Raw genomic sequence first — 16,927 nt, forward strand, 5'->3', positions numbered from 1 at the left:
CGTATTATGGTGCCAACCACAGGATGCAAGCAGCTATGGTCTTGGTTCAGCATTGCTTTAAGGGCACAATGGACAGCTGCAGCCAGTAGCTTTCTGTTGACGTACAAAAAAGGAGTGTTTGTTAAGAGTCTGGCCTTTGATAGTTTCACTCGCTATATCCAGGGCCTGGACGTTGTTCGTTTTCAGACCGACCATAAACCTTTAGTGCCCTTGGTAAATAAACATGACTTTGACAGTCTTTTAAAGTTTAGTGTGACAGCTGAGTACGTTCTAGGCAAAAGCCTTAATTTTTGCCAGCACACAGTCGAACGCCTTTTGAGAGACATGTGAGTCTCACATTTACAGAGACCTACAAGCATATGTATGAGTCAGTGGTTGCAAATATGCCTGTAGCATCTTACAAGCTGGACAACATCCATAAAGAATATCAAGGTTTCCCCCTTTTTTTGGATTTCACGCTGCTAGAGCTCAGCTCTTTGAGGCAAATCTTGCTTTATCAAGATCAAATTGTCATCCCTGCATCAGTGAGAGCTGATGTGTTGCAGTAGATAGACCAGGGGCATCAGGGATTCACAAAGAAATAGAAAGAAGTCATTACCTTGTTGTAACTAACTGCTATTCTTGAAACGTAGAAATGGCTCGGCTTCCTTCTAACACTAGTCTTAAGGTTATCAGCCATCACTAAGATATGTTTGTCAGATGTGGAATACTTTTAGTCAGTGATAACGCTATGCAATTTCCTTCTGAAAAGTTTCAGAATTTCAGACAGACGTATGGTTTTATGCATGTGACCTCAAGCCCTCATTACCCACAAGCTAATGATCAGAGTTCCTCCATTTTCACAGGCTCAAAAGTAATTGCACAATTGACTGACTCATGGCCAGGTATGGCCTGTTTCCTCATTATTTCATGACAAATTAAGTAGATAAAAGGCCTGGAGTTGATTCCAAGCATTGGCTTTGCATTTGGTAGCTGTTTATGGGAACTCTCAATATGCGGTCCAAAGAGATGTCAATGCAAGTGAAGGAGGCCATCATTAGCAGGATGAAGTGTATAGAGCTTTACTTTCTGCTCAGATTCAGTCAAATGCTGCAAAACTGATAGGACAGCGCTTCACAGCACAGATGGATAATGACCTAAAACGTACCGCGAAAGCAACCCAAGAGCTTCTTAAGGCAATTTAAAAATGAATAGAAATTAAATGTCAGATGACCTCAACCCAATTGAGCATGCTTTTCACTTACTGAAGACAAAAATTAAGGCAGAAAGACCCACAAACAAGCAGCATCTGAAGGCAGCTGCAGTAAAGGCCTGGAAAATTCAGCATTTGGAGATGTCTATGGGTTCCAGACTTCAGGCAGTCATTGACTGCAAAGGATTTGCATCCAGGTATTAAAAATAATCCTAATATTTATGATTGTTAGTTTACCCAATTACTTTTGAGCCTGTGAAAATGGAGGAACTCTATAAAAAATGGCTGTAATTATTAAACAGTTAATGCAATATTTCTGTTAAACCCCTTGAATTAAAGCTGAATATGTATGTATGTATGTATGTATGTATGTATGTATATAGAGCTTTAATTCAATGGGTTTAATAAAAATATTGCATTAACTCTGTGTGTGTGTGTGTGTGTGTGTGTGTGTGTGTGTGTGTGTGTGTGTTTCTTGTGAAGGTGTGGAGTGTTGCTAATCTATGAAATGTGTCATTTCAGCCATTATGAATTTCAGCAACAACTTTTCTTTCTTTTTCTCCTACAAACTTTGTCCAATCATCTCCAACTTTGGCATGCAGCTTTGTGAGACCAGCCTGAAAAATGTTGTTTCTCTGATTTTTGATATACGGAACAGCTTGTCCCTAATGCTCAAACAAATTTGATGGCGAAGCCTGCCAAGCAGGAAGGGAAGGGATATCTCAGCAACAGTGCGATGGCTTTTCAACAAACTTTGTAGCTGGGTCATGGACCTTGACCTAAGAGACTCCAGGATGTTTTGTCTAAATTCCCTCTAGGGCTGCTATAATTCACAAATTCATAAGACGTGCTCATAACCTTTGAACCATTTAACCTGCAATCATGATTCCTCTTTCTCTCGATTCCCTGGAAGGTCCATGTGCAGATTTGTGATTTTCCAAACAGGATGTTGGCCAAATGTTAGATTTTTGATATGTATGTGAAACCCCGCCCCCCCACCCCTTTAAATTGCTTACATTTTTTATTTTTGTTTCCGAAAGAAAGGGGATTGTTTGAGAGTGACCAATTGTAGCTGTGGGAACATGCTTCTTATTCCCCCAAAGTCTCATATTACAACTTGGATCATGAATAGATTGTAGCCCGCAAGCGCTAGCAAAGCGTGAGGTTGTGTCACTGATGATTGCCTGGAGAACTGAAGTACACTTGCCCACGGAATTTTCTCTGCACATTCGATTCACTGTGATTTAGCTAGCTTTATGTGCTCTCAAATTACAACAACGAGCACGTTCTGGTAATGATGCCACATCTGACTTATCTCGGAAGTGGGAATTTAGAACTCGGAAATATGTCATTTTTGACTTCCGTGCATTTAAGCTACAAAGTGGGAAAAATATAGGCGTCTCCATGTTCAACTTTTGTGAGCAGCAAGCTAGCCAGCTAAGTGTTATGAGCGATGTATATTTATGCGGTGAGCAGCCATGTTGATTTGATGTCACTTGCTGATCTCAGGGTTGAGATGGAGACCATCTAGACCTCCTGCATAGGAATTCCGAGTCGAGGGGGTGTTTTCTTTTGTTTTACCTCGGCAGTCGGGAATTTACGAGTTATGACCTTTATTCAAATACAGCATAAGCTTCTCACTAACATTGTTCCACGTGCTCACCTTTACCCTCTCTAGTAATCATACTGTTTATACTCCATAGACAACTGTCATTCCTGTCCAGTTGGCTAAAACACTTTACTCCGATTTCCTTTTTCATTCCCATTAAAATAAAAGATGGGATTCTTTCATTCCTACTTGTGGCCAGTGCACAGTGTCTTATAGCTATGTCTTTCTCCCAGCCTTTTCAATCTTTTCCCCTCATTTTTGAAATCTGCCTGCACTCTTTAATCAGAGAGGGGCTGCTCAGCAGAGGCCCAGTATTTCCATTCATTAGCATCCTATGCATGGCCTCGGGCTGCCTTCATTCCTCAAACTTCAACCAATAGTAGCCAATTATAGGCTTGTTGAGGCTGCTGGTGGTGCCTCAACAAGCCTACTGTCTGTCCCCTACTCTCTCTAATTCTCTGCAAGTCTCTCTCTCTCTCTCTCTCTCTCTCTGTCCTGATTGCATATTAAGTCACTAAGTTGTACCATTATATAATTGAAAGTGCAGTTCACACAGCATCAGTTTGTCTGACAGGAATTAACAGGGGAAATGAGATGAGGTTTGGCAAGTGTTTACATCCTGATTAATCCTCTCTTTTCTACTGCTCCTTCCTTCCGCGTGAGCCATTTCCCTCCCTACTGGTTTTATGTTACACTTTTTTTGTAGTGATTTTGTGATATCAGCAATAGTCTTGTTTTTTAGTGACCTTTTTGTTTTTTTCCATTTTCTTTCTCAGCCTTCTTGCTTTCCTCTGCTTTCTCTGAGGAATGTGTGTGTAGCAGGTCCTCTGTCAGCAGCTGGGAGGACGAGTGTAGACAGGTTCAGAGTGTAGTATGAGAGACATCTTCAGCATGTCAGATCAGACCATCACAACTCTTAACTTTCTTTCTTTCTTTCTTATTGTGCAGATGATGTTTGTTATACAGCCATTTTACACACGTCTGTTTAAATCACACAACTTTAGGTCATATATCTGAGAATTTATTTATAACATGCTTGTCTCTACTACGGAAATTCAGTTAGCCTCTCTTTTTTTTTTTCCTCTCTCTTTCTCACTCTTTCCTGTCTCCATCCAATATGCCCTGTGGAGTCTGATGCTGTCTGCTGTTTTCCTTTGTCTCTGTTTAGCCAATACGACTCTATTGTGTTGCTCTTCTTCTTCTTTAGAGGGATACAGGTGTCTCTAGATGCCACTCATCCCCAGCGGCCTTTTTCAATGTTTATCTTCCCTGGTGTCGTCCTGGAAGGAGCTATCACGCCAACAAAAATGCTCTTCTTTCTGCAACAGAGCTTCGGAGGTCCTGTAGTGTGTTATTCTAGCTGCTCAGAGATATATGAAGATAGAGGAAGTTTCCATCATTTGCTCTTCCTTTCAGCAGTAATGTGTTAAAGGAAGTAAAATCAGTAGCATAGTTGGCCCTGGATAAGAGTAAGTTTTTAACTGTTGTTTTTTCCGTAATAATTTAGAGACTTCTTGGCTTGCTGAAAAAGTCAAATGCAGTTTCCATGGACTTTATACTAGAGTTATACAACAGTACATATTTTCAAAATCTGTCTCAAGGAAGTGCTATGTAGTCTTGTATAATCAGGCTGGCGTAGAGCCACATCCACCCATCAGTAGTGTGAAGCATTTCTCAGGGATTTCTCTGTGTGGATGCACATTTCAATAACAACCACGGACAGACCTATTTAAAAATAAAATAGATATCTTGTAACCATTTATTGCACGTAAAACATCATTACAACACCAAAAACAGACATTGTGTTGGATTATGTGAAATAACCGGAACATTTATTGCACATAAACAGTTCATTAGGTCATCAGGAATTGCCTTCAAACCCTGTTACAAGGCCCGTGCTTTAAAGGCAGTCTGGGTAGTCCTTTAAAAATTAATGAATAATAATTAGAGACATACCTTTGCTACAATGGCACAGACAATGAACAGTGATAATGAATAAAAGTAGAGAATATTCTTCTAGGACATAATTTGCCATCGTGAATTGCCGTAGTGGCATAATGTCATTAACGTACAGCTTGTGTTATCTGACTGCAGCCATTGTTGTGTTATTCTCATATTGGTTTATTTTTTAGGGCAAAAATACTTTTGTACATAAGAATCTAAAAAAAGAACTGTGCTTTTTAAGGCAGAATGCCTATTTGGTTCTTAAAAGGATGACCGATGCAGAGTTTGAAATGATTATTCTCCTAAACCTACATATCTGTGCTGCTGATCCTCTGACTGTGTTACAGTAGTCCCGAGTGATCAGTTATGGCTTGCAGTGAAGATCAAGCTAGCAAAGATCCTGAAAAACAGAACAGCAAAAAAAAATAAATAAATAAAGGGTGATGGCACGTTGCTGACAGTTTTTAAGATAATAATATTCTGTTACCTTACATTAAATAAAGGATATTATTATAGCTTAGGCCACACATTACAGGCTGCAGGTTCATTCTCTAGCCAACTGGGAAAAAGCATCACCTTTCACCCTTAAACAGCAGATTATGCATTGTTCATAGAAGGGGGTCGCGGGTCATCCGAGCTGCCTCAGCACACAAGTGCCTTTCTGAATAATGAGCATTTCATTTTTTTTCAAGTAATGGCTGATTATGACTGAATAATGCCTGGTTTATGTACCAACAATGAAAATGAGCAAAACTCATAAATGGCTGCACCTTTGATGGCTAAAACATTCTCGTAAAAATATGAACAAAGCAGCCTATAGGAAACTTTATATATGCTTCTGTAAATGCAGTTGCAATAGAAATCTACTTGCATGCTCCCAATCTCCGCAATGGACCATTTCATACTCATATAATTATATTTCACCAGATTGAGCTCTAGTAATTTCAGTTTCAATTTAGATAGTAATATCTAGAAAACCTATAAAGGCTACAGTATTGGAGGTAAAATAAAAGTGAAAAGCAGTGTTCAAAAGCCACAAGCTAGAATTTTAGCATGCATACGCAGAACAGAGGAGACAGCTCTGGTGTGTATCTAACAGGGCATGGGATGAATGTGGTGCCCGCTTGTCTTGCTTTCTAGATAGCATACAGCACTTAATTAAATCTTCAGTAAGTAATTCTTTTTTTTTTTTAAATCTCCCTTAAGCACATTATCTTTATCATTTATAATTGACCCTGTAAAATAAGGGTGCTAAGATGATGGTTTTAGCTTTATTATTATTATTATTATTATTATTATTATTATTATTATTATTATTATCGTTATTGTTGTTGTTATGTATTTTGAGCAGAAGGTTTTTTTATTTAGTTACTGTTTCATCGTTGTCATGGAAAAGGGTTATCTTAGTTTTCATCAACAAAAAATACCACTGCCGCATTCTTGACCAAGCGGTTACTGATAATAGATGAATGAGTGCATGGATGGACGGTATAATACATACATAATTATGTTGACTAAAACATTAAAAAAACAAAACAGAAAAAAAACTAAGTTAAAAAAAAAAACAGTGACCTCAATAATCAACTGGTAGACTGTTGAACAGCCAATCAGAACCTTCTTTACTTTACTTTTTACATGTAAGCATTAGATCAGTGCCAAAAGAATGTTATGGTATTTCTGCCATCTAGAGACCATATAGTATGTTCCTGGGGTCTGGTTCATTCACAGCACAGGCCAGAGATCTGTACACGACACTGGAAAAAACAACAACAACAACAAAAAAACAGGCTTTGGATTCTTGTTCCGAACGTTGCCCATGTTCTCTTAAAACATCCAGTCATCCACTCATCTCTTATGTAATAAGCACAACAACAGCTGAGGCCTTTAATTTAGGCTGGGTTATACTTTTCCTGGTTATGGAATGCTACCAGCAGACAGGGGTTGGTCTTTTTATCTTCTAAAGATCAGGTGTTGCAATGCAGGCAATATTTGTATGGCACCATAGTGGTTTAGCCATATCCAGCTGTTGCTACTTTTCGCACGTTTGTTACTTATCTATCTAATAGCCTCTTTTTGATGGATGTAAGATTGTCTTCAAAACAGGAATATGAGAATGGGCAAGTATCAGACCCCTATAACACACACACACACACACTCTTTTCCCCTGACATCCATGTGTTAAGACTCCAGACAGTGCCTCTTTCCTACCAGCATCCAGCTCTTCTCGCTTTCCCTCTCTCTTTTCCTCTCTGTGTATGAGGAATGACACCAGATATCCTGTGCAGCATCAGGCTACCCTGAGCCCACTGCCTACAGGCGGATGTCAGTAGAAAGGCAGTGAGATAAGAGGCAGGAATGATGCCTGTGTGTTTCCTCGTCTTGCCAGATTGCCAGTAGAGATATCAAGAGGCACTACCTTCTGAACCCACCGCTCAGTGTATCCAGCGCACACACAGGTGGCATTAGTCCACTGTAAAGTGTCACATTTGTGTCTGCTCAGCATTCACACCCATATGAGATGTCAAAATGCGTGGTTTTACCTGGGGTTTTAAATGACAGGCTTTTGTTATTATTGAAATTATATATGATTATTCTGGAGGTAAGGAGCAGATTCCACTGATGGCATAGGGGCAACGCTTGGAGCTTGTCAGGACATGCAGCAGAACAGAAATACTGCCCTTAGATTCATAGGGCAGAGGAGATACAGCACAACTACATGTGCTTCTTACAGGTTTCCCACCGCATCTTTCTTACTGTGAGTTTTAAAACCTTTTGTTTTAATCATTATCATGATTTATTATTATTTTTTTTATATATTGGTGTCACCTATCTGCATCCTAGCATGTGGGACTGGCTTGCTTTAGCAGGTCTTAGTGGTGAGAAGATGTTATTGTTTCTTACACACTCCTTACCCACCCTTTTTTTCCCCGGAGGTTAACCCCATGGGGCTGGCTCAGGCCTAACAGACACCCTCTGACTCTTGACTCTCTGAGGCCCGTTTGACCCTCTGAGTGAGAGTGGGCGTGAGCAAGAGACTAAAACATTTATTATTTCCTGTGTGTGTCCTTCTGTGGCTGATGGTGTTGTCTGTGTGTGGACTTGTCTGAAGTGTATATTTAGACTTCACTGTAGTTGTTTGACTTCCTCAGAGTTCACTAGAATGTTTATTGTTCTTTTTTTCACGTTGAGTTTAGAAGTAGACCCGACCTCTTGTGGGTGGTTTTTTTTTTTTTGTTTTGTTTTTTTGGTTGTTGTTAAACCGTGTAATTGTGGCAGTAATTTTTCAGAGTACACAGAGGAACAGTGCTTAGATGTTTTGCTGTTATTGGAACATGTCTGTGTTGTGTGCGTGCGCTTCTGTGTGTCTGTGTATTAGATGTATGCAAGTTGGCATGTGTGCATATCCATCTCCTTCTATACTTATTCAGCTCTGATGATTCCACCTGTAGTCCCTTCCGAAAGTATTGGAACGGCAAGGCTAATTCTATTGGTTTTGCTATACACTGAACACATTAGGGTTTGATATCAAAAGTTGTATATGAGAAGATAGATCAAAATTTCAGCTTCCATTTCCCAATATTTACATCTAGATCATCTGAGATTATGGCACCTTTGGTGGAGGACCATCCAATACATTTGCTTACCTAAAAATTGGGTTGCATGTCCCTTGCTTGCAATAACTGCATCAAACCGGCAGACCACTGACATCACCAAACTGTTGCATTCTTCTTCTGTGATGCTTTTCCAGGCTTGTACCGCAGCTTCTTTCAGTTGTTTGTTTGGGGGTTTCCCCCTACAGTCTCCTCTTCAGGAGGTTAAATGCATGCTGAACTGGTTTAAGTTCTGGTGATTGACTTGGCCAGTCTAAAACTTTCCACTTTTTCACTCTGATGAAGTCCTTTGTTGTGCTGGCAGTGTGTTTTGAGTGATTGTCTTACTGCATGATGAAGTTTCTCCCAATTAGATTGGATGCATTTCTCTGTCTTGGCAGACAGAATGTTTCTGTAGACATCTGAACTCATTCTGCTACCATCATGAGTTACATCATCTGTAAAGATTAGTGAGCCTGTTCCAGAAGCCCAAGTCATGCAGGCCCAAGCCATGACACTACTTCTACCTTGCTTGACTGATGAGCTTATATGTTTTGGATCAGGAACAGATCCTTTCTTTTTCCACACTTTGGCCTTTCCATCACTTTGATAGAGGGTAATCTTGGTTCCAGAACTTTTGCGCCTCATCTCTGTATTTCTTTGCGAATTCCAGTCTTCTGGAGTCTTCTATTCTTACTGCTGACGAGTGGTTTTCATCTTGTGGTATGGCCTCTATATTTCTGCTTTCGAAGGCTTCTTCAAACAGTGGATTGTGATACCTTCACCCCTGCCCTGTGAAGGTTGTTGGTGATGTTACTGGCTTGTTTTTGGGGTTTTCTTCATAGTTCTCACAACATTTTTCATCAAATGCTGCTGTTTTTCTTTTTCCGACCTGTTTGATGTTTGGTTGTTAGTACACCAGTGGTTTCTTTTTTTTTTTTCAGGACATTCCAAATTGTTGTATTGGCTATACCCATGTTTGTGCAATGGCTTTGATTGATTTTCTCTCTTTTCTCAGCTTCAAAATGGCTTGCTTTTCTCCCATAGACAGCTCTCTGGTCTTCATGTTGGTTTATCCTTTTTTAATAACAAATGCAGTCTTCACAGGTGAAACCCAGGGCTCAAACCAAGAGAAGACATTCAGAGCTATTAATTGTTTAAACAGTCAATCTAACAGGGCACACCTGGGCATCAAGAAACACCTGTCAGTCACATATTCCAATATTTTTGGTCACTTGAAGAAATGGGTGGGTTCAAAAAAAAAGGTGCCATGTTCTAAGTTGTTTAACACATCTAGATGTAAATATCGGAAAATGGAAGCTTATCATATTCATCATTTGATCTTAAACACAAATGTCTTAGTGTATAGCAAAAACAGTGGAATTGGCTTTGCCTTTGCAGTACTTTTGGAGGGAACTATATGTGTCACCTCTTCAATTTGTCCGAGCTGAGCAACCTGCGCTGTGTATCAAGCTCCATGGCATCCACATTGTGAATGTCTCAGCTGGAAGGCTATTGTCCTCTGCCCCCTAGCCAAACCACGCTTACAAACCAGGAGAGGGTGATCAAAGAGCCGTCAGATTAGCTTGGGCCTGACACAGAAGGTGGAGCCCGGAATGGGGGTGGGGTGGTTGCTGGTTCAAAAGGAAAGAGGAATGCCTCTCATTACGTTCCTTCCACTTCTTTTCTTGTCTGTCTGTTTGGGTTCTCTCCATCAGTGTGTTAATGCGTGTCTGTGTGAGTGTGTGAGCATGAGCCAGCACCCCATGTCTGCTCTTCAGGCTACAGTGAACCTGTAAGGAAGCAACACACTGTGAGTGGAGAGTGATATTAAGAGTGGATGATGGCATGTATCCCAGGCAGAGAGTGACTGAGAGAAACACAGAGAGGGTGTTAGTAGTGGGAGACAGTAAGAGAAAGTGTGTGAGACAAAGGGGCAAGGGAGAGGCTAAGTGGGAATTCCAGAGTGTGAATGTGGAGAGTCTCTCAGTGGGAGTCAGGAGTAAGAGATTTCTCATGGGGGGGAAGGCTAGCCGAGATGAAGGAATGTATAGGAGGATGTTTCACGATGCGTACCGCGAGTGCTGTTGGGAATTAATAGTGGAGTCTACTAAGTACTACTGCTCTCTTGAGATTAAGAATTTAATCTAGAATACAAGTCTATATTGACTGCATATAAAATACAGAATTATGAGTTATAGAATTATGCTGTGCATTCTGACACATGGGACCAGGAGTTCTGTTGGGTCTTAAAAAGTGATGTTTGCCTGAAATTGTATTTTATGAATTATAGGCTTTGATACATTTAAAATGGTTATAGTTCGGTGTCATTTTATATTTTATGTATGTTGAAACACACACACACACACACACACACGCACACAATGGATAATTTTGGGTCACTTTGGCGCAGGGAGGTGTGAATTAAACTGAGGCTAACATTATCCACCTGCTGTAGCCAGGGCTAGAACACACAGACATCAGTATGGAAAAATTCAAACAAATGAGACTGTAGAAAAACCAATACTGTGTCTGCTATGGAGCGAAACGCTTTAATTGTGTGACTCATATGAAGAGTGTTTGTAGTTTGTATATCACAGCCGCAAATTGGGTCTTTAATTACATTATAAGTGAGGGGAAAAGACCTGAAGATACATGAGCCAACAGTCTTTTTCTTTTCTTTTTCTGCGCAGGTGTGCATGTGGAGGGTGTGTGCGTGCGAGACCCCGGTTAGCGTCCTGAGGTGAAGCAGCGTCATGGAAGACAGGGGCCTAAGAGGCCTGAAGGTTCTGTCCATCGTGCTGTGCATTTTCCAAACTCTTCTCCTCAACTGCCCTTGTGAGTGTATACACACACACACACACACACACACAAGTATACAGTTGGCTTTAGACAGCAGGGACACAATATTTATTGTTGTCCTGGATATCCACATCTGGAAAAGTGGCTGTTCATATTTCCCCCTCCTATCTCAGTCCATGCGTACATCAAAGCATTCAACTCCAGCATCAGGCTTTGCTTCTTTATGAGCCGCGGTGAAGTTGCTGATATATGTTGTGTTTGTTCTGTCTACTTTTTCTCTCCGTCTCTTTTTCTTTCCCTCTCTTTCCTGTAGTTGCATTATCTCTCTTATTCCACACACAACCTGCCTCTGTGGTTCAGAAGCAAGGCAGCGCTGTTCATCTGCACTGTTTGGTGCATCCTGCCTCAGCCACAGTCACCTGGCTGTTCCAGGGTCGTGCCCTGGAGCCGGAGTCGCTACCCGGGGTGGAGGTCCACCCTGACAGAATCTCCCTGCCCTCTCTCCAGCCCCAAAACACTGGCATTTACCAGTGTGTGGCACACTCAGACGCAGGTTCCATCACCAGCCAATGGGCAAGGGTAACCATCGCAGGTATGCACACTCCCACTCTGGCACACTCACAAGGGGTGGAAAAAGGACGGAGAAATTATACTTAAGTGAAAACATGGTTTAGGCTTGGGACGATAGTATCTGGAATCGCTGATAAATTCTGTCTCGATGGATATCAGGTTGGATAATTTAAAAGCCTGTTGGAAAACATGGTGTCTGGTGCTTTACTATTGACAAATCAGTTGTGTTGTATCTCGTAACGGGTTTCGTTTAAGCCTTTTTTATAGTCATGTACAAACTTCAATAGCTTATGCTGTCTGATTTCAGAGCAGAACAAAAAAACATCTTTGTCTGATGCATCTTAGTTTGCCTTGTCCGTGCTTGCCAAACAGATAAAGCTGTTTTTAAATCTGATGTTTATCAGGGATATTTCTCTATACAAGAATTCAATAAATATCTCCTCTGCTGTTCACCACAGAGTATGTGCACCTGTAGTTTATATAATTTTATTTCAGTTTCCTAATGGTTATTAGCTAGTCCTCACTTCAGTTTTGCAAGCATTCCTGACCTTGTTATTGGTTAATTAATCAAAAAACTTAACTAAATGCTAATGCTAACATGTGCTATTATTATTATTATTTTTACCTTTGAAGACATAACAACTCATGGCATGCATCATATATGGATTTCATATATGGATTATACTTTCAAGTTTAAATCAGTCTCTGTCAAAAACACATCCTCATGCAAGTTCACTAGGTCAGGGACAAAGTATACAATTGAGAAAATTTTGTGAAACCCAGTCATTTTATTGCCAATGGCATTAATTTAAGAATATTAAATAAAGCAAGCATGGCGATACAAACCCATACAATAAAGCAAATAAAACTAGGAATTCAATAATGACGAAAGAAGTGCCGGCGTATAAACGGAGGACGGGGCTAGTCTGTCTGCATACCAGTAAGCCATAAACAAATGCCTCAGCTGACAGAAGACTATGCCATGCAACCCTCCAGGACACTTAATACAATTTAACCCCATAAAGGCAACTCAGCCAGTATAGCGTTTGAAAGAATTGGATCCGGACTTTACAATACATGAAACAAATCTAACCAACTCTCATGAGCTAAAGTTTAGTGTGCTACAAAAACAGGTGTGAAAATACCTAAGTGTTTATAAAAATACTCTGCAATTTGAGTAGTCATATGCCATACATCATTAGCAAGGTCTTCACAAGTTGTTTCCATTTAGCTTAACACTTCCTCCTTTCAAGCCCATGCATGCGAATTTTCGCCGTAATCATATCTGTTTCATGAAAAGTAAATATCATGCAGAAAACTGCATATAAGTACTTACAGGAGTTTGTCATGAGTCCATGCACAGTGTTTTATGACAAATTCTTAGATCATGATCTTAACTGCACTGAAACTAGAACTGTAACCGCAACTGAAACTGGAACTGGAACTATGATAAAAGACGCTATATTTCCAGGGTCATGTCGTGATCCAAATGTCCTGTCATGAACCACTGGATATCTTAAACTCAGATCTTTGCAATGATACATACCTGATAGCACAGCACTATATAACCACAAACCTGATAGCACAACACACACATGCTCACATGTACATGCTCTGTGTTTTTGTCTCATTGTTGTGCCATGCCGAGTGGAAAATAGATGATGAGAAATGATGATGTCTGTTTTGTAAAGATATCTAGTAAATTTCTATATACACCGATTAGCCATACCATTAAAACCACCTGCCTAATATTGCGCAGGTCCCCCTCACATCCCCAAAACAGCTCCACAAGACCTCTGAAGGTGTGCTGTGGTATCTGGCACCAAGACAATCTAGAAGCAGATCCTTTAAGTTCTGTATGTTGCGAGGTGGGGCCTCCATGGATCGGACTTGTTTGTCCAGCATATCACACAGATGCTCAGTCGCATTGACATCTGGGGAATTTGGAGGCCAAGTCAACACCTTGAACTCTTTTGTCATATTCCTCAAACCATTCCTGAACAACTTTTGCAGTGTGTCAGGGCGCATTATCCTGCTGAAAGAAGCCACTGCCATTAGGGAATATCATTGCCATGAAGGGGTGTACTTGGTCTGCAACAATGCTTAGGTAGGTGGTACGTGTCAATGCTCACGTGCCCATTGTAGGTGCCTTTGGCAGGGGATAGAGGTCAGCATAGGCACTCTGACCGGTCTGCGGCTATGTAGCCCCATATGCAGCAAGCCGCGATGCACTGTGTGTTCTGACACCTTTCTATCATAGCCAGCATTAACTTTTTCAGCAATTTGTGCTTCAGTAGCTCTTCTGTGGGATCAGACCAGACGGGCTAGTCTTCGCTCCCCTCGCGCATCACTGAGCCTTGGGCACCCATGACCCTGTTGCTGGTTAACTGGTTGTCCTTCCTTGGCCCACTTTTGGTAGGTACTAACCACTGCATACCGGGAACACCCCACAAGACCTGCGGTTTTGGAGACGCTCTGACCCAGTCGTCTGGCCATCACAATTTGGCCCTTGTCAAAGTCGCATCATTACGCTTGCCCATTTTTCCTGCTTCCAACACATCAACTTTGAGAACTGACTGTTCACTTGCTGCCTAATGTATCTCACCCCTTGCCAGGACAGGTGCATTGTAACAAGATAATCAATGTTATTCATGTCACCTGTCAGTGGATTTAATGTTATGGCTGATTGGTGTATATAATCTGAAAGTCTTTAAACCAAATTAGAATAATTTTTCGTCAAATTTTAATAGATTTCTATCAATTGGTACTAAGAAACTGACCTGCAGTGTGAACGTGTCAGAATAATAAGCATTTCTTTTCGGGTATGTCATTCAGACAGGTATTGCTTACAAATCCCCTTAGGATGAAAGGGTGCACTTTCCCTGTGTGATGTGACTGATGTCCAGGATTAGCTAGGTACAATGTAGATTGTTTTTTTTTTATATATATCTTATAAAATAACTTTTACTTCTACCTCTGAGAAAGTCTTTTGCCATTTTACATTTCAGCGCAGTAAGCTTTGCCTTTTATGGTTTTTTGTGGGTGTCACTAAATGCAAATCAGCCGTGCCATGTATACCTCTGGTAATTTACGGGTGATTATCATTCATCAACATACACATGCGAAAGAAAGAAAGAAAAAAAAAAAATCAGAAACTTTTGTAAATCTGGTGGAAATGTTTAGTACGGTTTGGCTTCTGCAAACATTTACACACAGCTTTACGACAATATTGATACATGAGGCTCAATTTTAGCAAATTAGTGAAACGTACCGTAACATGCTTTTTCAAGTTAGACGGACTTCATTCTAGGGAGGCAGAGAAGACATCTCCTTTGAGTATTTGCTTACTCCAGCATATTGAAACATTTTACTGATTTTCTTAAGGCCAGGGGCGCTCACACTGCAGTCTTGTGGCTTATTCATATTTAAATGCACAAGAATAGCTATAGCATTAGCCAAATTGTGTATCATGAGACATTTAATGTAGATGACTAATTGGCATGATTTTTGACAGTTTATTGATGAACTAGATTGGATGCTTTAAACTGAAATTTAAATTAAATGTGCTGGAGTACATTCTGCTGATGTATGGTGTATTGTCACTGGCTGGATGAGAAAAGAAGAGAGCTTCAAGACTGTAACAAGTGGTTAGAAGATCTAAATAAAATATATATGGGGGGGGGGGGGGGGGGGAAGTAAGTTTCTTTCTTGAAAATGTAATTTAGAGTACAAGTATTCAATTTCAGTAATACTCAATGAAGTACAATACTTGAGTAACTGTACATCATTACTATACTATTATTCTGTGGTATTTATACTTTACTTGCGTATTATTGTAATTCAGAGTACAAGTATTCGATTTCAATAATACTCAAGTAAAGTATAAATACCACAGAATAATACTTTAGTAATGTAGTATTTATTTTCCACCCCTGCACACTCAATCTCTTCTACTGACCAATACATACTGCCATATATACCTGTATATACAGTGGATATAAAAAGTCTACACACCCTTGTTAAAATTGCAGGTGTTTTTGATGTAGAAAAAAATGAAACCAAGATAAATCATGTCAGATCTTTCCCACCTTTAATGTGATATAGCAACCAACCAAATTCAAGCAAAAAATCAAATAGAAAGGTTTTAGGGAAAGAAAAAGACAAAACGTATAATCTTAATAACCTTATGATACCTGGTTGCATAAGTGTGCATACACCTTAACTATTACTTTGTTAAAGCACCTTTTCCATGTTATACAGCACTCAATCTTTTTAAGAGTATACCAACAAAGCACATCTTGATTTGGCCATTTTATTCCACTCTTCCTTGCAAAAGTCCTCCAGGTCTATCAAATTGCAAGGGGCTCTCCTATGCACAGCCCTCTTCATGTCACTCTACAGGTTTTCAATAGGATTTAGATCTTGACTCTGATTGGGCCATTCCAAAACATTGATCATCATCTTCTGAAGGCATTCCTTTGTTGACTTTGTGCTTTGGGTCACTGTCATGCTGGAAGGAGAATTTTCTTTCTTCATCGTCAACTGTCTAACAGAGGCCTGCAGATTTTGTGCCAAAATACATTGGTATTTGCATGTATCCATGATTCTCTCTATCTTGATTAGACCCCCAGTCCCAGCTGAAGAGAAGAAGCCCCATAGCATGATGCTGCTACCACCATGCCTTACTGTGGGTATGGTGATATTTGAGTGATAAACTGTCTTGTTGTTGTGACAAACATATCTTTTAGAATTATGCCCAAAAAGTTCTACCTTGGTCTCATCAGACCATAACACATTTTAGCACATGGTTTTTTTCATGAGAAAGGGCTTCCATCTAGCCAACCTATCCTATAGCCCAGACAGGGATATAGCCAAGAGTGACCAGTATTTGTCAGATATTCCTGCAGATCCTTTAATGTTGCCATAGGTCTCTTGGCAGCCTTCCTGATAAGTTTTCTTCTTGTCCTTTTGTGAATTTTAGAGGGACGTCCTATATTTGGTAATAGGGCCTTTTGCACCGCTGGAACCTTTTCATAGTACCTGAACTAATTGTGGAACTACCCACTTTTTGGCGTTTTCGCACCTCCGAAACTGGGTGCGATTTTAGTACCGGACTGCCTTTTTCGAGAACCAAATTAGCTCCTACTCCGGAGCAGGGTCTAACCAGCACAACTGGTACTATCCATGACGTAAGTAGACGTTGATTGGCCAAACGCGTAC

At 40.3% G+C, this 16,927-nt stretch overlaps 1 protein-coding gene across 3 annotated transcripts in view; it reads left to right on the forward strand.

Moving 5' to 3' along the window:
* cdon (cell adhesion associated, oncogene regulated) overlaps positions 1-16,927 on the forward strand; it is a 48,038-nt gene that overhangs the window by 12,613 nt on the left and 18,498 nt on the right. For 2 of the 3 annotated variants that reach the window (XM_026914000.3, XM_026914001.3), the window contains exons 2-3: positions 11,029-11,173; positions 11,451-11,729. In XM_026914000.3, the coding sequence (XP_026769801.2) occupies positions 11,092-11,173; positions 11,451-11,729 (361 nt within the window). In that variant the 5' untranslated portion in view covers positions 11,029-11,091. Of the gene's footprint in view, positions 1-6,097; positions 10,149-11,028; positions 11,174-11,450; positions 11,730-16,927 lie in introns of those variants that run through there. The other variant, XM_053234870.1, reaches the window with a different exon arrangement.

Source organism: Pangasianodon hypophthalmus, chromosome 6 (assembly GCF_027358585.1).
Source record: "Pangasianodon hypophthalmus isolate fPanHyp1 chromosome 6, fPanHyp1.pri, whole genome shotgun sequence".
NCBI lineage: Eukaryota > Metazoa > Chordata > Actinopteri > Siluriformes > Pangasiidae > Pangasianodon > Pangasianodon hypophthalmus.